Raw genomic sequence first — 26,223 nt, forward strand, 5'->3', positions numbered from 1 at the left:
AAATCAATACCAACCTTCCTTTTGTGGTCATAAACCTTGTGTTAAAATTTCATAGATTTCCATTCACTTTTACTAAAGTTAGAGTGCGAAAACTAAAAGTATTTGGATGCCGGACGACGACGACGACGACGCCAACGTGATAGCAATATACGACGAAAATTTTTTCAAAATTTGCGGTCGTATAAAAAGTATTATGTCAAAAAGGAGTAGGTCCGGTAAGGGCCGATTTTGGCCTCAAATTTTAGGTTCGTCTAATGAAATATTTTGGACACTTTTAAAACACTTAAGTGTCTATTTCAATTGATTCAAATAGTTAATGTGAAAGATTTTAACTGATTAAGTCATTAAAAATACTCTACTTCAAGCTTAAATATGAAAAATCTATCAAATATGCAAAAATTCGTCACTTTTCAGATGGTTTTTGTCAAAAATTAAAGTAGCCACATCCGTGTATATCCTCAACCTTTATATCTGTTATGTATTATCATCAAATACAACTTACATTTCAAAATAATGAATGAACACGAATGCGGCCACTTTCATTTAAGACGGAAACAGTCAAAAATATAACTGGTATGGAAACTTGTATAATTTCAGAGATTCATACACTTAAACACAAGTTGTTGTTTGAAAACTACAAAATTGCTTATTTTGGGCCCCTAATTCCTAAACTATTGGGACCATAACCCCCAAAATCAATCCCAACCTTCCTTTAGTGGTATTAAACCTTCTGCTTAAAATTTAAAGAGATCCATTAATTAAATCTTAAGTTATTGTCCGGAAACTAAATGTGTCTTCAGACGATGCAGACGACAAAATACCATTATATGACACAATTTTTTTTTTTAAAACTACTATTTATTATCTTTATGGTAGAATTTTGTCATACAACCATGCTTTTATCCTTAAGCTGTGTAAGAACCTCCTTGCAGATAAAAATTCACCTGCCATGTTCAAGATTTTATAACTAGATGAAAACAACACAAGTTCAAAATCTAGCATGTTAGAATAATCTTCAGAGAAAACATTTTTAATTGGCTTATTAATTTGATGAGAAACATTGAATTTGATTGGCTGAACACGATTGTCTTACCTTGGGAACAAAATATGAAACAATCATACTTATGTGATGATTTTCACAAATTCGTGTTTTAGACGTTTTTTAATGATAACTTTAATATTAATATTTTTTAATATTAAACTGCAAGGACGTATTATAAAACATCCTTGATAAGAGTAAAGTGAATGAACACAGGGCGAACGTACTATATGGGCGAAAGAACTCAGGACAAACAGACCAAGGGCAAACATGTAAGCAGGGCGAGTCAACCGATACCAAATTCACGCATGCGTACTACAAATATCTACATTAAAAACATCTGGTAACAAGTTAACAAATAACGTTCATTTAGATGAGATGAAATCTAATAATTTACATAAATAAAAGGGTACATATCTACGATAGTGATTGTTTTTCAATCCTAATTTACAAATTAAATGATTCAGATGCTTAGTCATGTGTACAAATCGGTGTCAAAAAACGAAAGTTGTTATGAAATTGTAATACACAGAAACAGACACGGCATACGGATGTGGTAACAGTTCAATGATTTTACAGCCAGCACCATAGAAGACTTGAAATCTTCTCCCACCAAAAATCAACCTAATATCTGAAGGCATTTACAATAAAAGTCTGTATAATGGCGGAATGACGGACAAGGGTAAAACTATATGACCCGGACAACTTTATTGCGGGGCAATAAAAATCATTAAACACAGTTTTAAAGTTAAGTCATGAATTTTATTACTGCTTCACTAACAACATGTAGAATGAACATGATTATTTACACTAATGTAAGATGATAATAAAAATTGTTCATTTGGATCTGGGTTGTTCTTACATAAAAACATAAAATTATCACATATATAATACATCAGATCGGTTAAGTACTGCTCTTGGCCTACATCGCAAGTTCTGATAAAGTTAAGTCCATAGAAAAAACTGGTGATTCAATTATCTGCAGAGGGACTTCGACTTCTGTCATTCTTTCTTGGTGATCGTGAGGCTGAGCGACTATATGAACGAGATCTAAATTGAGAAAAGAATACAAGTTCATTGTCTATAAATGTCTTTCTCATGTACATGGTTTATGGTGTAATTTCAATTTTCATTTTGTTTGCAAGTTGAGTTTATTCACAATTAATGAAAGTAAATTAAGTGGTGATCATTGTAGAAGGAAGAACAGTAAACAATTGATATATTTGTGTTTGGGAATTATTTACCAGTTATTGCTTAATGTCTGTTGACTTGTGTGATTCAAATTAGAATTTGTTTAATCAGTTGATGTGAGTTTTTTGTCATTAGAATCAAAGAAAGGTTCACAATAAAAATAAAAGTTGAAATGAAACAAGTTATGCAATTATTTGGTGTAAATACCTAGGGGATCAAGCTCAGCTTTTTTGGACTTACATTTCCTATCTATAATTTTTATATCATCATGGTAAAGTAACTCACCTCTCCCTATCCCTATCACCACTTCCTTTTCTATCATGTGACCTTGACCTTGATCGACTTTTAGAATGACTGTATGATTTCCTATTAACAAAATAAATATCTTGCAACTATAATTAAGTTTACAATGTTTCTGTTGACATTTTTATTTCTACCAACTTTTGCTTTACCAATGATCATTAAAAAGACAAGGATCGATGTACAAAAGTGGTGTTTTCCCTTGGCTTTTTTGCCTCTAATCTGCAAAGTCAGAAGACGTTCTACAATGTTGGTAGCAGAATAGTATAAACATCTGACAAGCATGACAAGTTTTGATCAAATATGAAAGATCCAAAATATATGATTATCAATACCAGTATGGTTTGAATACCTTTAGAAGAAAAGATGATCAAGTTTTTCCGAGAGTTTTAATGAAAATTCATAAACTCCAGTCATTGTTACCTCCTCAATGTGATGAATTCTATAAATCCATGGCTTACTTATTACTTGATGATAAAGTTTGCTACTTCAGATGTGATTGTGTTTAAATAAAAACATCTGACAATCTGGTTGATCATAGACATGTTACTTCATAATCAAGTTTGAACAAAACATTTAGGTTTTGTCTTATTATATTTACAGACACAATTAAAACATAATCAATGATATCTTACCTTCCACGACTTCTGCTCCTGGATCTCCTGAAATAAACAAAATAAATCACTTAAAAACAAAGAAATCAAAAGAATAATCTAATTCTTTAAATTTGCAGTGTATCTAAATTTACTCCCTCACTTAAAATATGTTTGCTCATATTGTTGTGTTATTGGCTGCAAAGGTTACACAACCCTGAAGTAATCTGGGGATCTTTATGATTTCCACAACCCTGAAGTAATCTGGGGATCTTTATGATTTACACAACCCTAAAGTAATCTGGGGATCTTTATGATTTCCACAACCCTGAAGTAATCTGGGAATCTTTATGATTTCCACAACCCTGAAGTAATCTGGGGATCTTTATGATTTCCACAACCCTGAAGTAATCTGGGGATCTTTATGATTTACACAACCCTAAAGTAATCTGGGGATCTTTATGATTTCCACAACCCTGAAGTAATCTGGGAATCTTTATGATTTCCACAACCCTGAAGTAATCTGGGAATCTTTATGATTTCCACAACCCTGAAGTAATCTGGGAATCTTTATGATTTCCACAACCCTGAAGTAATCTGGGGATCTTTATGATTTCCACAACCCTGAAGTAATCTGGGGATCTTTATGATTTCCACAACCCTGAAGTAATCTGGGGATCTTTATGATTTCCACAACCCTGAAGTAATCTGGGGATCTTTATGATTTCCTCTCATTCATTTCTCGAGTTTTCAAAATGTTTGGCTTTGATATATCAAACATCATGTTTAAACAAGACATTATATTTGACTTGCATGGCTGTTTTAGAAACTGATTTGTAATCAAGCAATCCATTCTAATTTGAGTAACTATCAAATCATAAAGATCAAGTCTCTTTAAGTTTAAGCACACTTTTATTAGAACCTAGACAAGTTTGAACAGAATGTTTATTTTGTAATGTATTTCAAAATAGTCACCATGCTAAACTGTTAGATATCTATGAAGGTTGCTCTGTCCTATGTTCTTCTGATCATGTGATATGTACATGTGACTTACCTCCCCCTGCTTCTGCTCCGTGATCTTCTGTAACATAACATTATCATACAATAAATTATCTTGTTACATCTCATTCACATGGACTTACTTTTTACAATTTCTAAACAGATCAATAGCTTCATACAATAAGAATATTTTATGAATAAACTAATTATGATATAAATGCTGTGATTGTTTCATAGTGTCTATATACCAGCATGCAAGACTGCAGACAGAATATGCATAAACAGTTACAGTATCATTCTGTTTAGATTATTGTACCATTTTGTTTAATGTTTAGCTTTAACAATTATTGGTGTTTTTCGGTTCCATTCAATCAGATTGAAAGTCAACTGTAGGATATATAAATGTGAATATTCACATTAATTATACATAGTACTTCTATATGACTTAGAATACTTATCTCTCCCTTCCTTGTAATGAACTCTTACCTTCTTTCATATGACCTCGAGCGTGATCTCCTGTAAAAGTTTTATTTCAATTTAAATCTTTGTGGTCAACAGACACACAGAGGGTAAGGGTGCTATAAACAGTTTCGTACTAAAAACTAGGGGTATTTCCCCAGTGAGATTTACATACTGATGGAATTCCCTGCTATTTATATACCACTAAATGAAAAAGTTGATTGTTTTTTATGTTCAATGTGAAAAACATATATTGAAGTTCAATTAAAATGCCACTTTTGTCAAGATTTAAAAAAAAAAAAATGTTTTTGTGACTTCCTACTTTATGGGAGGCAACTCCATAAACAGCTGATTTTCACCTGTTGCAAAAAGCACTTTGATTTGTCAGGTAAGATAGCTCCTTTCGGAGCAGGCGAACGTAGGCTGAAACTACATTTTCTTAAATCAGCCAGATAAGCTCTTCGAAATGCATATTATAAGAAATCTCAAATATATGCACAGGTTACTGATCCGTGTGTCCAAAGGTGGTCTGTTTTTAAGGTTTTTTAGGGGGAAAATGCCTAATTTCCAGCTGATAACTTGTACCAATTTGCATGTTTAAACAAGAGATGTTGGATTTTTTTTTATTTATTCAGAAAGTTCATAGAATTATCTTTCCATTGATGTATAGATATTTATATAACTATGAATATCTGACTTCTGCATGATGGGTCCACTATTACATGCCCTGTTACAGAATGAAGTCACGTAAAAAACTGTTGATTGCACCCTAAATAGTTCAAAGAAGATTATATGTCAAGACTGATGCAAGGTTAACTCTATCAGATTATATATATTCTAAATCTATTAAAGTTCATCCGACATTTAATTTATATGGCATAACTTTGTTATGAACTTACATTTGTCTCCTTTCAAACAGCTACATTTTCAATTCATTTATTTCGTTAACATTATAAATTTAGAAAGTAATTTGGTTATCTATTAATTATTGTAAAATTTATGTATAGCTAACATACCTTCTATCTCTGCTGCGAGATCTGGATCTTGACCTTCGTCTGAAAGAATAAAAGTCAAATAAATTTTACACCGTTCATGCATTCACAAATGTTATGTCAACTAAACATAGTTATAGTAAGAAGATGTTATTATGTATGAAACTTATTGTCAGTCATAAACCATAATTGCACATGTGAAGCACCTTGATTCAATATACTTCAACTAATATTAGTATCTTAACCAAGAAGATTGCTACAACATAAGTTTTTACATAACAGCTGTGTAAATGTTTATAAATTTCTATTTTATTTTGTATGTTTCTGAGTATAGATCTGGAGGCCCAAGAAGGTGCGTAATCATCTTTTTTTGTATATCAATTTAGGAAGTTACAATAGCTCCAGGTGAAACCAGTTAATTTATAAAAAAACACTGCTTATATAAAATTGTAATTTTTATTTAACAGTATCAAACCTTGGGCTTCTGCTCCTTGATCTGTGTCGTCTGCTGCCTCCTCGTCTGTCATAATCATCCCTACCACCATATCTTGACCCTCTTTCCTTTCCTCGCATCTGGTTTGGTGCTGTAAAAAACATGGTTCATTTAATAAGATCGAAGGCAATTAGAGTGAAGATGAGTTATAAACAAGTAAAGATAAGTTATAAACAATTATATATTATTTTTTAATGCTAACTATACAAAGTCATGAAAAATTCTTTACTAGAAAAAACCAGGGCATAAAAAAGTGCAAGTACCTTCACTTTGCATTCATCTGTAAATATTCTTAACTAGACAGCATAAGAATTCTGCAATGTTTTTTTCTATAATAAGCATTTAAAGTATTAAAGTACAGAATACAATAAAGATTTCTGAATTATTTACCACTCATACTTCATGTACTTTTCTCCAAGATGTGAAATGGTAGAGTGTAATTGTAATTCTTAAGTATTTTGTCTATTTTCCAGTCAACTATATTTTGTACATGCAAACATCTTTATTTAGGGGAGTTTTATTAAGTTGATAATGTCCCTTCACACCTACATGAATTACAATTTAATTTGTACATATATATCTCAATTTGAAAAATAAAATGGTTTTTAAATTTTCTCTTCTCTCCTTACTATTTGCAATTGAATGCAAGTACATGTATATACTAACTTTTCACCTGTACATTTTTGTATGTACACATACTAATTATGTACTTAATTTTTCTGTAACCTCTTGCAAATTCTTTTTCACATGTACATTTTTGTATGTACACATACTAATTATGTACTTACTTTTTCTGTCCCCTCTTGCAAATTCTATCTCCAGTTCTCTTCCCATGAATCTAGTTCTGTCCAAGTTGTACAAGGCATCATCTGCATCTCTGGGGTCTTCATATGTCAAGCTTGTTAAGGGTCACCATGTAGGATGTGAATTACATTTTAAAACATTTCAGTGCTTTAAAAACACCAGTTTGAAAATATATGCATATTTGTTTGATTATAAAATGAGTTTCCTACATTGTATATACATGTTTGTACAGTACATATATTGACTTTTTTCTATTTTTCAAATTACATGTACTAGGAAATAATTATTTTTGAAAAAAAAAATCATTACAGACAGATCTAAATTGAGCCTTCATTTCATAAGCTTTTAATTTTTTTGCATTAGGTTAAAAAAATAAGAGAGTGTAAATCAATTTTAATACGACTTTTTTGTGTTGTTCAAAGTATTATAACACTAATTTTCATATAAGGGCTATTCCAGAAAAAAATGTATGGGAGGGTTGGAAGGCACATTATATTAATAATACATGGGTGATGGGTATCAGAGCATCTTTTCACACTATAATGCACTACAAGTCTCAATTACAATTGTCTGGGTGGCGGGTGCTGACAAAAAGTGCCTTCCAACCCCCCCCCCCCCCCTCCCCCCCCCCCCCCCCCCCATACATTTTTTTCTGGAATAGCCCTAAATCTATTTCATTTCAATTTTCATTTTCAATTGGGAGACATTTAAGGTTTATCAAGGTTTCCAAATCCTTTATGTTACAACTGATCATAACCATATGATCATGATGATAGAGATTACAGTTTTCTGATGTAACTTGTTCAAATTAAACCAATTAAGCAACAAAGTAGTTTTTTATGCAACACCTATTTGAGTAATTGAATGGATATTTTTCATCAGTTGTACCAATTTTACCATCTTTCTTGACTATGATGTAACTTGTCAAGAATGATTGAGTCCACTGTACTGTTCTGTACTGTATATTGGAATACTTGACTTTTTACTGTACTCTTTTCCTTGTTAGCAAGTTGGCTTTATACATTTTCTGTGCCATTTAAGAACTTGACTTTTGGACTTTCTGTACTGACTTGACTGTAATGACTTTTGAACTTTTCTGTAGGACTTGATATTTTTTAACATTCTGTATTAACTTGACTTTTAACCTTTCTGTACTCCCTTTACACTTTTTACTTTATTTCTGTAACTCTGTACTATACTTTGCCCTGTTGGCTTTTGAGTGCATATACTTTGTACTTGACTTGAAGTCTGACAAAAACAAATACAGCAATATTATTATAATTCATCTTAAAAATTTACAACAACCGAATATGAAACCAAAATGATTTCAAACTAAAAACAAACTTCACATTCAACATTATTTTTAATATGATCATGCAATTAAATGTGTAAATGAAAATGAAAGTGAAGTGACTGAAATCTCAAACCAGATTATTCTATTTGGATTCCCTAAAAGTAAAAGTAGAGTACTAGTAGAAGTAGTGAAAACAACTTCAGCAAATAATTTGAATGTAAAGGATATTGTATATAAGCAAATCCTCTGGAACGTCTGGTAAAATAATCTTGTGGTATGTAAACATCTGTCAGGTGTCCATATTTACCGAACATTGCCCTCAAATCATCTTCCCTAAAGGAGCAGAATTAGTAGTTCAGTACATTTTGTATTAAAAATAAATACTGTAACTGCAATATTTCCCCATAGAAAATAAGTTTTGTATGATATCTTGTAGCTACTAAAAATATCTCACTGAAAGGCTTAAAATAATTAATATCCAGCTAAAATTCAGTCTCTGGGTAATTTTGAGGATATTGACAATAACAAATTTGTTGGTCCAACAGGATATGGTTATTTTAAAGATTTTTATAACACTAGAACTATATTAACAGATTAAATTGTTGGTCCAACTGGCTCCTCATTGATCATATGAAGCTTTGACATCATTCTTACAAAATGTCCAATAGGCCTTTGATAATACAGCTTATCGCTAATCCCAGCTGACCCGGCCGCTTGAACTTTTGATGTCAACAACAATCACTTTTCCATTGTGGTGTCAGACCTTTTGTTTTATGATGTCAAAATTTTACGGGAACCTGTATGATATCCAGTAATGGCGGACAAATAGTGATAAGTTGTAATTTCAGAAGCCTTATATATGCAGGTAGTTGAAATTTGCTTTGAAAAAAATCCCATCAATTTTCACAAAAAAAAAAGATATTTATTTTTTACCTATGTTGGGGATGAGACTTTAAAACTTTTCCAAATACACATTTTGTCTGTGTTTTCAATTTGATTAATTTTTCAGGTGGTGTTTTACCAGACAAATTTACCTAAAAAATAGAAACCACATAGCTTTCATTCATATGGATTCTTACAATACTCATTATAGACTTCAGCATTAAGTCTGATCATGCCTATCATGATCTCATACCTGTCAACCTCTGAAAATGAAAAGTCAGGTCATGACCTGCATTGAGAAAAAAATCTCAGGTCATAACGCGTACGACATTTTGCGGGCTCAATTGAAGAACAAAAATATGTTTACATATATAATTTATATAGTCAATATGTATATGAAACAGTTAGAACATGTATACAAGTTTATTTCAGACTATTGTTATATTCCATAGTAGCAGACTTGGCATTCTTTAAAAGAACTGCACTTGCACTAGAAAAACCAAAGAGCTATCAAGCCCGCTTACTGCCTATGATGCCTGTCAACAGCTATTATTATTGACTAGATCGATTTTATAGACGTTCTACATTCAAAATAGCTGTCGTATTTCAAAGTTGCTGTCAATCAGTTATTTTTGCCGTCTGCAGTTAAAATCGTCTTTCCGCTCGGCAGATTTGACCTTTACCTTTTAATCCCTCTGATACCATCAGATAACGACGGCCCTTTAACAGACGTCCGTTTAATTAATTATAAGAAGTTAAATCTCGTGATCGATATCGTGAACGTTAACGTTGTTAAAGTTATTACAATAACTATATAAGTAATGTTTATATGTGGTATTTCTTTCAAATTAATACAATTATCATGAATGCAAATTTTAATATTTAAGATTTAAAATTAACCGCTCAAAAGAATTGAAAAAGTCACATTTGTTCTTTATATTCTTAATTACCACAAGTAAACATCGTCCAAAGCTTATGAGTTGTTTTCAAAAGCAGACCTACCTGAGTTTAATTCACATCAAAGGAAACCACCTTAATTAGTAGGAGCGGCTATTTGTCAATTTCAATGACAGTGTAATAAAAAAAAGTTGTATAATGAAGGAATGTTGAAATAGTTAATTGATTTATATAAATTAACATTATTGAAAGGATTCATATTGCTGAAATCGTACATTTAATCATACGTTTAATATAAAGATATTCAATTGAAAGACTTAGTATCATTATTAACAATTTTTTTTCTGTTGCTTTAGGTACACATATAGGTATGTGCGCATTTAACAGGCACGCGATTTTTTTTATGAAAGTGTTTTTTAACATTTCATAATTCGGATTCAAACATCAGATTTGAGTGAATTATATAGACCGAATAACCTAAATATTGCAATAAATCACGTGCCTGTTATTTTCTTGTTTTACAATTGTTTGATTTTTTAATTTGAAATTGTTTACGTTGACTAACAGTATCGTTTTATGATAGAACAGAGCAGACTTGTCTTTATTTGACTAACATTATTTTATTTTGTTTAGATTATAATGCATGTATATATAGCGTACAATATTCAAAAGTATTACCGAATATAATACGGAGATGTTCATGTGAATGAATAATTAGTTAGTGTATTTTCCTAGGAAAACATCTTCAATCAGATGCAATCAAATAAAGTTAATATATTACATGCTTTCTTTTCCCTAATATGTTATTAGAAGCCGAGATGTCAATTTATCAAATTTTATGTCAGAGGCTCACAGTTTACAGACATAAAAAATTGAGAATGGAAATCGTGAGAAATATAAATATTTTAAACTCTATGATTTCCACAAAGAAGTCTACACGAGAAACCTATTTTATACTGAAATATTACAGAAATCTTTTCAAACTCCTTCATACACGTATATGCTTTCTATAGTTCTACTATCATAGTATGCACGTTGTATTACTTGCTTTAATAATTATTTACTTGAATCTTGCCGGAAAACTCTATTGTTAAAATCTATTCATCGCCTCTTTGGTCAAGACGAGTATAATATCCATGAAGAGAAGTACACGAAATAAACAGAAACTGTTTATATTACTTAATTGTTTGTGAAAAAGGTTTTAAACGTAATGCGACATTCGGTTACGGTTATATGTTTTTGGTGGACGACTTACCAATTGGTAATTGCGCCCTGGTAACTAAATTTGGAATTAGTCCATTATAGTAATATTTTATTTTAGAGATAATTCCATTTAATTAAAAATTAAAGAAAATAAATATAAATTCTAGGCGACCCTTTTTGTTTACAGGTGGTGCGCCTTATCAACCTGTACTAGTTTAAACTTATTTTATTAAATTTAAATAGAAATAAAACTTATAAATTTAATAAAAAATGCGACATTCCCGGTATTTGTTTTAATATATACCCCCCCCCCCCCCCCCCCAAAAAAAAAAAAACAACATGCCCCACCTACACCCACATTTGATTGGTCCGTGTAACAATATATACTATTATTGCTTATTTCTAATTGGATCAATTTGATGTGGAGGTGTGAACGATAGACTATACAATACACACTTTCAATTAACAAAACCGACAGCGTAAAAGGTGTCTAGCCGTTAAAAACTTCAGTCTTCGTCACTTCCGAAAAGAAAGATAGAATTTAGTCATTCCTCAGAATGCGATTATAACATAATGCTTATCAAACACTAACTGCAAAGAATAATAGTCCAACAACTTTATGTATAAAGGAAAAGTACTAATTAATAGAGAAAATGGACTAAAAATTAAAAGTTTCCAGAAAGACGGGCCTACAATAAATGTTAAATAAGTATGCAATTGTGTGTCATGTAGTCAAGCATAAATCGATGGCCTGTATTTTTTTACTATGCACATATTGTTTTATTTTTCAACCAAAACCGACGTGTGTATTGCTGTTAAATAAACTTTCGTCACCTCAGAATGTATTTTGCATTCTCACACCATTCACGTATATTCTTCAATCATGTTACAATAATCAGTGAAGTTTATGTTCAGTTACCAAGCGTAAACAAATCAAATGTGATTATGATCCACAGTATTTGGACCGTATGCGTATAATCGTACGGTCCGACCATACGCGTACGGTCGGACCGTATGAGTATACGCGTACGGTCCAGTACGAGCTGATCATACATGTTGTTGGATCATATGGGTTAAATTTAAACAAACCTTATCACAATCTTTATTTTTAGTTTTACAAATTGATATTATTTGTATTATTGTTCCGAATCCTAGTTTGGTACTCTCGCCTACAGTGACACTTGCTACCACAAGTAACGTAATTTCGGAATTTCTCGCTACATTGGTGACCTTCTGCTGTTGTTTTTTCTATGGTTGTGTTGTTGTCTCTTTGACACATTCCCCATTTCCATTCTCAATTTTATTAATATTTTTTTTAACATTTACATGTTTGCAGATCATGCATGTTCCTTTGAATTTGCATTTTTTTTGTAAAGTTGCTAAATATTAAAAAAAATGTCCTCCTACATTGTGTTTACTTCCGAAATCTTCATAATTCAATTAATGTATTACTGATCGACATGCTAAATACAAGAGATTGACATATTTAATTAGCGTGACTTTTTTGAATAGTTAAAATGTACAGTTTTTATTAAAGCAATTGCTTTTATGCCGTCGCGTATGGCCATCTTTGTGACCCAGATCAGAGACTCCGCCCAGATCAAGCCATAGTATTTTGTTAAACAGGCTCCTGGTCAGTCATTCTTTAACACCTATGTATGTTTTCTAATGCAATACATAGCTTGAAACTTTAAAAAAAGTTAGTGGATTTAAGAAGTTTCAGAATATGTTCTTGTAGATGTATTTTTGTATTTAAAGGGTCAACCGTTTGACTATCAAATAACATAGAAGTCCGAGTGAAAAAAAGTACATTTTTATAAATGCGATTCCGTTTTCCGCCGTTCGTACGATGTTTCAACAAAATATGGATTCATTTCAGTTGTTGATTTAGTATTGAAAATTTAACTGAATTATCTCCTAATAAATACGGTTTTTTATGTTTAATTTGTGTTTCTTTAAGAGGTCAGGTGCTCTTGTTCATTCAAAAAATTATCGTTCATTCATATATTTATCGTAAAATCAAAATCAATACACAGGTTAATGCGTAGTGTCAAATTATTACCTGTAATCTAAAAATATACAAACTTTATTTGCGCAAATAATTTAGCGGAACGAAACCCTTGTTGAAAACACATAACAATAAGTTCGTTTTCCTTTTCTGTCAAAACTCCGTAATATTTATCGATCACCTTACTAATGAAATGGACCCGTCCAAACGTAGTAGATGCCAAGTCTGTCCAGATGAAGAGATATTTACAATTTGGAATTTTCTAGTTTATTAATACATAGATTGAAAAAAAGTACGTCTTTTTAAATATCATGACCAAAACTGGGTTTGCATAACAAATGTCAGATGAAACCATTATCCTCGTCTTTTCAGTCTACTACGTTTGTTGACACTCGACGGTCCACCGTGTTAGCAATTTTATTTCACATGTTTTCGAAATATTGAAGATCATTTTTCGCAATGTTTCCTGAAAATTGATAAATATCAAAGCAACGTAGAGCTGTTTGTTCTTGTTCGTATAATAAAATTGAGAATGGAAATGGGGAATTTGTCAAAGAGACAACAACCCGACCATAGAAAAACATACAACAGCAGAATTAAGGTCACCAACAGGTCTTCAATGCAGCGAAAAATTCCCGCACCCGGAGGCGTCCTTCAGCTGGCCCCTATACAATATATATACTAGTTCAGTGATAACGATTTAATGTCATGTTTGTCTGTGATGACCCCCCTTTTCGGGATTGCATGAGAATTGTAGTTATCTCGTACCCACATGCACTTGTTTCTATCCATAGGAAGGTCGACTATCCATATAAAACTATTTATATGGATAATCGACCTTCCTATGGATAGAAACAAGTGCCTGTGCTCGTACCGCATCAGAAGGACACATATCAACTGAGCAATAATGTTTGGAACTTAGTTTTAAAAATGATGACAAAGTAACATTATGAAAATATTTTTATTAAGCTGAAATATACATTTATTCTTTACATGATTATGTCTTGTAAGATATTTTATTTCTTTCCCGTTTTTTAACATTTGCGTCTGGAAAGTTGAAATGTTTTAACTTAATCATTTGTGTTAATGGTTAAATATAAATTAATAATGAAAATTGTTAAAATTAAATCAATAAAGGAAATTATTGCCAAGGAAGTTACAAACACTACCAGGGGATAATCCATGATGATTTCTTTTTGAGTTATATGTTTCAGCACATGTATATTTGACCCCAACTTTAGCCTGGTAAACGTGTTGTCTGAACTTGTCTCCTTGTGAAATATAAAACATATTAAAAATGACTTTCTGCTAAAGTCTTTTATTTATATAAAGTTAAAACCTTCTTACTTTTAACTAGACAATACTCATGTCAGGTTTAATTCTTGTATATATGTGGATGAAAAATAAAAGTCCCCAAACATTAACATGGCAGCAATTGCTTTTACAGCCTTTAAGGCTTTGATTTCAATTACAATTGAACTTTTTTATATTAATTTGAGAGTTAAGTTATGCTGATCTGTTATACGCATTTGTAACTAATAAACTTGACTAATTTCTTAATTTTAGTCAGACAAATTCCCCATTTCCATAATACAATACAATCCTACATAAACGTACAATGAAGGAAAGAAGGAGAAAACAAACAAGATAGAGACGGCAGAAAAGAAAAAACTTGACACGGTCCGAGCGTATGAGTATTTTCAAAAAGTATGCATACGGTCCACATTGTACGCGTACAGTCCAAAAACTCATACTGTCTGGAACAATTATACTGTGATGCCTTTTTAACGTTTAATGGATAGAGGAAATAGACAAAAGGAGAAAGAAAAAAAGTCAAAAAAAAGTTAACATAAACTTTTGTCAGGCGGTTTATGTCGGACAATGTTTGGTTTCTACTTCTATCTAGTTGCTGTGGAAATCAGTTGTCGTGGTAAAATAAAGACTTGTAACCTTGAGCGATGAACTCAGTGCGGATTTACCGATGGGCCCAGTTCATGTCACACAAAAAAATATAATATGATTTTATTGCTTCTGTATCTTCTCATCTAGAGCAGAAATTAACCACTCTTTAACTGGCAGTTAATTAATACCAGCGTCCACATGATCTATGTAAACTCACCAGAGGGTGTCACGGTAAATATGGACACCTGTGTGTAATGTCTCTTTGCAAAAGCTTTGGTGTAAAATACATGTACATGTTGATTTGAACAGTAAGAATTTGTATTTGTTTATAATACAATACAGATAAAGATCGACTACCAAGTGAAACTTCTGATCTGTGTTTTAATGAATAGGTACAAATATATGTGTAATGTCGAACGTCGTATTTCTCTTATTTTCGAGAACTATTTTCAATTTATTTTACAACTGTCTCCCCTCTTTCCTCCCGGTCCAGTAAAAATAAATTGACATTTCCTCATAAATAATCATTAATAAAATGTATTTTATTTTCAGAAGATCTAATTTGTAACACAATCTTGGACTTATACATTTCTCTTAAAGCCCAAGCATACAGTTATATTTTATGTTTCTAAATTACCATGCACAACATACATGCATGAGGATATGAATAGGTCATCATTTATAAGGATTTGAAGGTATTTACAGATATAAGAAAAATGTGCCAACAAGTAAGTCTGGGAGCGATATCAAAACAATATAGATAATAGAATAGAGGTGATGAACTATAAAGAGCATAATGATTGATCATGGATAGTGCTTGGTTGTTCAACGTCCAGTGGCAGATATTTGATATATGTTTATGGACGATTATAATACAGATCAATTGGCAGGAAAATATTAAGATAAATAGTATAACGAAATAAAAAAAGATATAGAAATATAGAAACGATTTATGGTGTCCCCAGACAACGAGATTCTGGATCCGTTCCTGTGTCAGAACAATTACTGACCATACATTATCCTTTTTGGTGATAATCAGCCGATTGAGCGATTTATTTTTTAAAATACAACTGCGGGCATCAATTCGTAAATAAACAAGATCTTATATATTATTTATTCGAAAATAAATGAAATTATTGAATATTTTTCTGTCATTCTAAAAAAAACCAACACTCAATGTACAAAATTGGTGTCCGAAAAAAGACGACTTCAAGAACATTTACAGATCATCGTATGCATACGAGTGACAGGCGTGGTGACAGGTCAGTCCCGTCTAATGTACAGTACAAGTCCAGTTTTTAATTAAAAATACAAATATACATATTGGAATTTCATGACTGCCTTTTCATGCAGCATAGGTTTTGCCTTGTCTGTTTTCAATTAATTAGCTCTCTAGCTAATTAGGTCTAGCGGAAAATACTTCACGTCAGGTCGTAAAGGGGTTAGTCACTGCAGTACAGAAGAAAACATGGTAAAACAATAGGAGATGATGATAATTAACTGACATTAATGCATTAAGGAAGGCCTAGATATTGAAATACAATATGAATAAAAGTGGATTTTTTTTTATGCCAGAACTGTAAAGTGAAAACGCTAGGGATCACCTTGCTTTTTGGTTATTGGATAGACTGAGTACGGGGTTACATTTATTTTGTTTTATGTTGTGTTTGATTGTTTAGTTCTGACTGATATGTAACACATTTTATCCTGCTTCACAATTTCATGTATTTTATCAATCATACACAAAGTAGCGTTTAAATCTGATAGATTGAAAAGAAATTTCCATTTAACCAAATAAGACAAAATTATCGTAGAAAATCAAACACATGATTTTTTTCATATTTTATTTACAATGTTATTTTGATATCAATATATTCAGTTCAGTTTCAATATATTTCCCAATTATATACAAGTCCTTTGAATGAAGAGATAACTTAAACTTGTCTATGTAAAACATAGATCTCTCTGCCCAAAATGAAAGTTTTTAGCAACCTGCAGCATTGTCTTTATCACCGTCTTTGTAAAATGCATTAAAATATGAATTCGGTGCTAAATAAAAAAAAAAGAAGTTTTGTATGTGTCGAAAGCCAAATACAGAGATTTTATAACGCGGATTTTATACTTTAAATATAATTACATTGTTGCTGCTTAAAACGTCCAGTGGCAAATATTTCTTTCATAGTCGGGACTAGTTTGATATTTGCCCAAGTGCATCTACTATTGTCATTGGCTATCATATGGAAAAAGTAAAGAAAAACCATACTCGTTGTTATCTGACATTACCGAGCTATAAGTTCGATTTTTCTTTTTCTAGCCCAAATTTCATACACTCTTGTTTGCCATGGTATTGTTTTCTTTGTAACCGAGAGCTTTTCTCTATAAAGATTATAACTTGTACCTCGCCACTCATATAATTAATCGCTAATATATTAAAAAATTCTTTTTTGAGTATGTTACTAATATTTGTTTTATATATATATGCGTTCAGTGGTAACTATACCATGCATACATGTCAAGTATGTCGGCTATCGTACATATTATTGAACCTGTACAAAATTAAAGAACCTTTGTGAGCACGCTCATATACCCCACTTCTTCATATTTTCACTGGAGAAACAAAATCTCGTCGATATGCACTACATAGTATGTCCTTATTATCTGAAAAGGTTTCGTGAAATTCTGTTGTGTGTTTTGAGAGGAGTTGCGATGACAAACTGTTGCAGTAGTACATTAAAGTAAATAAGTTCAAAGGGGCGTAACTCCTAGAAAAAAATTGAATCGCAATTTCCCGTCGATATGCACAACTACATAGTATGTCCTTATCATCTGAAAAGGTTTCGTGAAATTCTGTTGTGTGGTTTGAGAGGAGTTGCGATGACAAACTGTTGCAGAAGTACATTAAAGAAAATAGGTTCAAAGAGGCTTAACTCCTAGAAAAAAATTGAATCGCAATTTCCCGTCGACATGCATGCACAACTGCATAGTATGTCCTTATTATCTGAAAAGGTTTCGTGAAATTCTGTTGAGTGGTTTGAGAGGAGTTGCGATGACAAACTGTTACAGTAGTACATTAAAGTAAATAAGTTCAAAGGGGCGTAACTCCTAGAAAAAAATTGAATCGCAATTTCCCGTCGATATCCACAACTACATAGTATGTCCATATCATCTGAAAAGGATTTCGTGAAATTCTGTTGTGTGGTTTGAGAGGAGTTGAGATGACAAGAAACAGGACTGACGGACGGACGGACGGGTCAAAAACATTATACCCTCCGCAACCCGTTGCTTGGGGTATAATAACTAAACTTTATTGAATGCAGTTATACCGATTAGAATGTTACAACAAAAGTAATATCTGTCAATACCCCGGTATGATGAAAGCTTTAAATGTAACGCATGACCGATTGTCCCCATCGACGGGCAATGCACAGCTATTTTGTGTACAATTCTACGGTTGTGTACACCAGTTCTTTCACGCAGCAAGGCTGGAAATAAGAAAAAATGCAGGACAGGAGTTATGAGTAAGAAACATTTGCTGGACAGACAGCTTTGCAAAAAAAAAACATTATTTTTCATCTAAGCCACCCCCTTAAAATTCAAATGGAAGCTCCGCCTTGTGAACAGGCTGGTTTCTCCTAAAGATGATACAATAACGTATACGTAAGCGTAAGGGTCGACATCAAAAATTCTATGTAGGATAAAAAAAAAAATTATTTGATTTCAATTGTGTATCCTTGGTTAATTTTTTTATGTCGTCCATAACAATAGACGGAAAAAAATCAAAACGTTGGGTTGGTTGATTGATTGTTGGTTGCGTCCCTAGTGGAAACTATTTCATGCATGTCGAAGACGATAGAAAACAATAGAGTCATGTCCAGTAAAAGAGGCCGTCCGAAAATAAAGATGGGTATCAATTTCGAGAGTATTTTGGATAAAAATATAAAAATATAAAAACAAAATTTAATAATGCAAGACGTAACAACAACTACTTTTTACATAGTCCAGCTTGCTGTACAAATCTTTGTTTTTACATAAACAACAAGAAAATGTGATAGTACACGGATGCCCCATCCGCACTATCATTTTCTATGTTCAGTACCAGTAGACCGTGAAGATGGGAGTAAAAAACTTTAAATTGGCATTGAAATTAAAAGATCATATCACAGGGAACATGTGTACTCAGTTTCAAGTTGATTTTGGGTTGACATCAAAACAACAAAAACAACCACGACCAAAGTTTTTAAGTTGAAGCGGGGAAGACTGAGGGAAAAAGAAACGAATGAACGGACAGACAGACCGTAACGGACCTCCAGACCAGAATACACAATGCCCATAAAAATGGGCTTAAAATGAGGCATGGAAAGTGAAGATGATTGCAGCGCTTGTAATAAATATCCATAGTTGAAATAAATATTCTATCAGCAAAGGCCCAGCCCCATTTTTGGCGAGCCTACGATGAAAACGCGAAACATAGCGATCCTCTATTCCGTCTGCTTCGTCCGCAAATATTCACTCTGTGGTTAAAGTTTTTAAAATTCTGATAAAAACTATCTTTGATTTCCACCAAACTTAAAAAAAAAAAAAGATGTGGTATGATTACCAATGAGACAACTATCCACAAAAAACCAAAATGACACAAACATTAACAATTATAGGTCACCGTACGGCCTTCAACAATGAGCAAAGCCTTTAGCCACATTATTTATGTATGTGTCTGTACCAAGTCCGGCGCCTGTAATCCAGGGGTTGTCGTTTGTGTATGTGATACAATTTTTTTTTCGTTAATTTTTCTATAAATTAGGCTGTTAGTTTTCTCGTTTGAATTGTTTTACATTGTCATATTGGGGCCTTTTCTAGCCGACTATGCGGTATGGGCTTTGCTCATTGTTGAAGGCCGTACGTTGACCTATAGTTGTTAATGTCTGTGTTATTTTGGTTTTTTGTGGACAGAGGTCTCATTGGCAATCATACCACATTTTTTTTTTATATTTTACACAAGCTTCTGACAATCAAAAGATAGTATCGAGAGGAATTTTTTTATTGATTTTTTTTCGTCATTTTTGTTAACAGCAAAAGTAGGCGAGACACTGGGTTCCGCATCTTTGTTAGCTAAGGGTTACGATCCATTCCCGTTCTCTCCACGGTGCCGACGTGGAGAAAACGGGAGTGGATCGTAATCCTTGGCAAGCGAAGATGTGGGTTCCGCAGAACCCTTACAAATTTTCAACCCTGAAATTCGACTTCAATTTAATTATGTTGTTTTTGTCATATACATCTGAAAACAGTTATTCCTATGTCAATATTTGTTCTTAGTTAAATAAGTTCATGCATAACTATAGCATACCTAAAAAAAAACATATGTAAATTATATGGTTTTAAAATGTTTAAATTATACTTTAGATAATATTTATTAGCACAAAAAAAATTCACAAGTCTCTTGCTATACACATCATTATTTTGTGAATCCGAATAATTCGGTCCCTCCCCGAAATGGTCCTCTCCTACTTGCGAGGTTATCGTAGATCAGCGTAATAAAAACGACTGAATTATTCGGATTAGTTAAAGTCATTGTAATTAGTAACACCCCAAAATCAGTCTTCCTTGACATTTCCGGCTATTTGAATTTAGTGCGAGTTTTCCTCGACATTTTCGAATTACCGACAGCTACATGTATATTACCTGTAATATGTTAGGTGTCGCAACAAGTCTTCTATGTGCGCTAATTTGTGTTGTGTATAATGCCACATTGATAGTATCTCAAGATTTCTGCGACTTTAATTTTTCAATTAAATTGATTCCAGATCAACGTTTAAATAATAAAGTTAAACTCATTTTTTGTATAGCATACTACTTTAATGTATAATTTTAGAACGTATGTAGACGAATAAGACCATGGAAGTAATATATTAAGTCAATATTGGTATCAAATAAAATATATACGAAAAACATTTAAATGAACTTATTTTGCGTGCCGATTGTTGCGGGGAATCGAGTTGAGAAAAACAAAAGTTATGATGCGAGTTACGAAAGTCGGGTTGAGAGTTACGCCAAAAGCTAGGTGTGCGTGAAAATAAGGAAAACCATTAAAACAAATGGTGTATCTCTAACAATTTATGATGCTTGCTTATAGAATGATTTACTATATTGTTGATTCTTTTTTGTTTAGACTTCATCCTAGTTTCGTTGATTGCAATGGTACAGTTGTATTAGTTTATACAGCTTAAGATTAATTGGCAGGTGAAATCTACTGAGCTGTTTTTTTAAATAGGTACAAATATATGTTGATAATGTTGGTATACATCTTTAATTGGGATATCTGAACGTGAAGTGGCAAATATTGCATCCGTATTTTACGCATAAATGGACTTTTTTTCGGCATGCTGTGGGTAAAGTATTAATAATTTTTACTAACTTGAAAATAAAGATTTGTATTCTTGGATAGAAGTTTATCGTCAAAAGGAAGTAAAGACAAGTCTCAAACAACTCTTTTAAAACCTGCCATCAAAATACCAGTACCCAGCCTCATGCAAAAAAAGATGTGGTATGATTGCCAATGAGACATATGTCCACAAGAGACCAAAATGACACAGATATTAACAACTTTAGGTCACCGCACGCATGCTTTGTTTTTAAATGCGAAGTAAACCTGAAAACTCTGACGACTGATTAAATATAGGAAATTAAAAAATTGGAGAAGGTATAAATGTTTTTGTAACTCACAACTCGACTTTCAGAAGGGGGCTACCACATAATTGTTTCTTTTTAAAAAAGGGGGTTGGGGTGAACTAAAAGTAAATGTCCGGCATTTTTTTTAGTCGTATCTCTGTTCTGCCTTTTTTCCAATTAGCTCCTCCTGCCTTTTTTAAAAAATACATCCTAGTCCGCAGATAGCTCACTAACTTGGAACTCTACCTTAGCAACTCACACACTCGACTTTTGTAACTTTTAGAGATTTATAAGTTAAAATAATAATTGAATATAATTGGTACGATCTCCACGACATGCACCGTAATGAATATTGTTGTTCATGGACGTGTATATCTTACATACGCCATTGAGTTGACTAATAAAATATAAATAGTTAAAGAAGACATTTTTTATGTATTTGAAAAAGGATTATAATTTAGACTTTCATAAATTAATTGCAAATGGACCCTCAAGAGCCTCGATTATTACACATGGAATGTAACACTGAATTGATTTTCCCACGGTCATTTAGTAAGGTCACCTAAGTTTACTGTTACATGAATTTTGCCGCCGTATGAAATTCTCGTGCAAGAAGATAATTGGTGTCAGCTAATTTTAGGCGAACAAACTGAGCAATGTCAAGTTAAAGGTCAAGCTACATCTGTTGACCACTAAGATGTATAAAATTTCGTGCATGAAATTATTAAATTTTCATCAAAAAAAGGGATTATAGATTTTATAGATTAAGATAATGTAATTAAATTTCATAAATTTTATAAACCAAATTAATTGTATACAAATAAGGCTAATTTTCAAATTACATAATGTACATTTTACGCGTGACAATTTTTATATAAAACATGGGGGGGACCCACATTTTTTAAGAAATTGATTGTATGTGCGGACCAGAACCTCGTATGCCTAGGGGCACCATGTAAACCATTTAAATATTTTATTCGTTTCCATATTACTATATCCAGAGACATATTGTATTATATGTCTCTGCTATATCGTATTTGTTTTTTACCATTCCACTTTATTTTTTCATTCTTCTGCCAGTTGATATCCTCGTCCAGTGAAATATGCATGAAATATTTGCCACTGGACGTTAAACTATCGACAATCATTCATTTTGTTTCTTTCCAATTTGTCTCCTCAACACGTGCCAATTATGCCCCCGGCCTATGCCCGGGTCAATCCACCACTGGCGGCTATCAACTAGTGTATTGATGTTCTTCTTTATATACATATATACACGATAAAGTCAAAAGAAAACTACTGACAGCTTGAGAACAATTTTAACACACACAATCTTCTTTAACTGAGATATAAAACGGTACAACAAAATGTAAAATAGAATAAAATTTAAGGAATAAAAGAAAAAATAGCTTGACCCCATTCAATTTAATTATAAGCAATGTTTAATAGTTAGATTAAAAGTTAGCAATTTACGTGAAGAACTAGCAGTCTAAGATACTGATATATAAAGTTATGTTATATATATTTCAAATAATGATTAAATGTAAAAAACAAGGAAGTTATATGACCTCCTTGGTAAAAATAAATCTTTTTCATTAAGAAAGGTGAATAATACAGGATTCAAAGTAGTACATTTTGAAATTTATTAAAATTTTAGAACACGAACATATACTTTAAAATAAACTAATATATAATACCAAGGAGGTTATATGAGACCTTCTCATATAATCTCCTTGGTCATACTGACAACCCCGAAAAACGCTACAGAACATAGCATGCGTATATGAATAGTAAAACAACAACTTTGTCCAATTACCGTACTTTTTCAAATACAATAGGTTGTTTCTTTTAAGAAAACCGCAATCAAAATTGGGGATTACTGAAGGAATACACAGATTCTGTGAATTAACTTTACTCACAATGCGTATGCTTATAAACATGAGATGGAGACCTTACTAAATACTGGTAAATCAACTTTGTTAAAGGAAATTTCATTCACCCCGAAATTATAAAAAACATGTGTTAGATCTGGGAATATATATGTTCCTGGTTAGATAAGGAAATTTTATCGAACATGAACAAAACTATTAACATGCAAATAGACAGGTATGTGAATAAAAATCTTGAACAAAATCAAATGCCACTTAAAGGCATTTTATTCTTCTGTCAAAATTTGGACAGAGACATTTTATTGCAGAATTATATGTCTGATAGTAATTAGATATCTGACAAAATTTCACGTGCCTGTTTATTGTTCACATACCATTCAATAGACACCTAAAATCAAGAAAAGACGATGATCAGTAAATACGGCAACGGAATTTGTATTTATATTCTAATTGATTATTACGCTATTTAAAACGAATCTATGGTAAAGTTTTACAGTCGGACAAATCTCAATTATGAAATTTAAAAGAGGAAATAATCTGTTTGATAAAGAAAACAAATTATACGCTATCATGGTTCCTGACTGGTAAAAAATGCGTATTCCATAATTAACAATTTATAATTTAAAATTCATTTGAAACATTTCAATACTAATATCATTACGAAACTAGAACATTTAATTATTATCAAAAAAGGATCGCCGCTATCAAAAAACTTTTTTCACCTGGATGAAGCAATTAACTCTCCTACTTGTCGAATGACAATCTCCTTTGATGTGAACTCAATTCACAAGGTTGATTGTATATGCCTGGGGGAAACAATTTAACATAATCGTCAAGGTACTAAAATTATGAATTTAAAAATGGTGTTAAAACTTTAGGATGATTTTACCGATTTCGAATATTTTTCAAAGTCTTCCGAACCATATATATAATAATTTATATTAATTTGAAAGATACCACATAAACATCATGAACATTATATATATATAATTGCAAAAACTTTAAATTAAAAACGACGTTCACGATACCGATCGCGAGATTTAACTTCTCAATTAAACGGACGTCTGTTAAAGGACCGTCGTTATCTGATGGTATCAGAGGGATTAAAAGGTAAAGGTCAAATCTGCCGAGCGGAAAGACGATTTTAACTGCAGACGGCAAAAATAACTGATTGACAGCAACTTTGAAATACGACAGCTATTTTGAATGTAGAACGTCTATAAAATCGATCTAGTCAATAATAATAGCTGTTGACAGGCATCATAGGCAGTAAGCGGGCTTGATAGCTCTTTGGTTTTTCTAGTGTTGGTTTCAGTTCATAGCAATGCAAATGTGTATTCATTTTACAAGAAAGAAGAGCACACAGTGTATCCTTATTAAGATCAGCCCTAAACTCTGTAGCTATTTTCTTTACTAAAGAAAATGCCCTCTCACTGTCTGCATTGCTGTTTGGCAAAACCAGTAATGTTTTAGAAAGTTTTGACAAAACAAAAAATCTTGGCTTGTTAAGAAAAATGTCATGCAACTTGGACATTTCTCCCCAAAATGTACCAATGTGTCAGTTTCAGGGGAAGTGCAAAGTGGAAGTTCATCTAATGGGGTCAACTGATAGTCACTGAACTCATCTTAGCTGTGTTGTCTCTTCATATCGTTACGTAGCTCAGGTAAACAGTCCTACATTTTGACTTTTGGTTACATTGAAAAAGACCGATAAAACCGAAGGTCGTATTACTTCTAAATACCGGAAACAATTCGGTCAGAAATCCGGGTGAAACGGGTAATGTTAGAAATTCCCGGGACCCGCCGGGTAAAGAAAAACTCCCGGGTGAGAGGTGAAAATAACGGGTGTCACCCGCAAAAAACGGGTGAGTTGACAGGTATGTGATCTTGTGGTCTGTTTAGTATTCGCAAATTTTATCACAAAGTAGGAGTCTCTCACTGATGCATAATTGTTTTTTATCAATTTTATCATCTAACTTGTCAACAAAAGGTTTCCGATATATTTTCAAGAACAGAACTTCAGAAGTGAGGAAAAAATCATATCCAAGAACAATAAGGGACTGGATCACTACACCACCAGTGCAGGTACTGAGGTAGTCTTGATAGTTTCAAGACTCACCTACTGTACACACTATACAGTCCATTTAGACCACCATTCAGGATGTTTCATAACCTCAGTTTATAACCCACTGTTTATCTAAATGTATGGCACAAAATTTTTTGCTTATTTTTGTAAAATAATTACATGCGCACCCAAAAGTGGCAAAATAATCAACTTATTGATGGTCTTAAAATGGTAGAAGTAGAAGATGGTTCAACAAGCTTGGCCTTGAAAAAAACATCAATAATTATTTCGTCGCCATGTCTGTAATTTGTAAATCTTGTTTACACCCCACCATAACTGCAAAACAATTAGAATTTGAGTGTTTTGTAGAATTAACTGCTACTTGATTAATAACCTGACTGTATCTGGAACATTCCTAACATATAAAGAGGAATTCGGTGGTCTTGAATATCTAGACATTCTTCAAAACGTATTCACGCACGCTTGTGAATATTTCCTGTCGTTACTGAGCATGCGCATTATAAATCAAAAACCTGATGACCAGAAATTA

General features: G+C 32.4%; 1 protein-coding gene across 5 annotated transcripts; it reads right to left on the minus strand.

Moving 5' to 3' along the window:
* Positions 1–1,779: 1,779 nt before the first annotated feature.
* On the minus strand, positions 1,780–26,223 carry LOC139521713 (serine/arginine-rich splicing factor 6-like). Of its 5 annotated transcripts, XM_071315265.1 has the most exons (10): positions 26,068–26,223; positions 8,389–8,497; positions 6,855–6,954; positions 6,049–6,157; positions 5,598–5,636; positions 4,609–4,638; positions 4,178–4,204; positions 3,166–3,192; positions 2,516–2,596; positions 1,780–2,089 (listed from the first exon to the last, which is right to left on the minus strand). In XM_071315265.1, the coding sequence occupies exons 1-10, from the start codon at positions 26,130–26,132 to the stop codon at positions 2,011–2,013; spliced, it is 666 nt and encodes a 221-aa protein (XP_071171366.1). In that variant the 5' UTR covers positions 26,133–26,223; the 3' UTR covers positions 1,780–2,010. The 5 variants fall into 5 exon arrangements, with proteins under 5 accessions (XP_071171366.1, XP_071171368.1, XP_071171367.1 ...); XM_071315267.1 differs by lacking the exon at positions 4,609–4,638; XM_071315266.1 differs by lacking the exon at positions 4,178–4,204.

This window comes from Mytilus edulis, chromosome 4 (assembly GCF_963676685.1).
Source record: "Mytilus edulis chromosome 4, xbMytEdul2.2, whole genome shotgun sequence".
Classification (NCBI taxonomy): domain Eukaryota; kingdom Metazoa; phylum Mollusca; class Bivalvia; order Mytilida; family Mytilidae; genus Mytilus; species Mytilus edulis.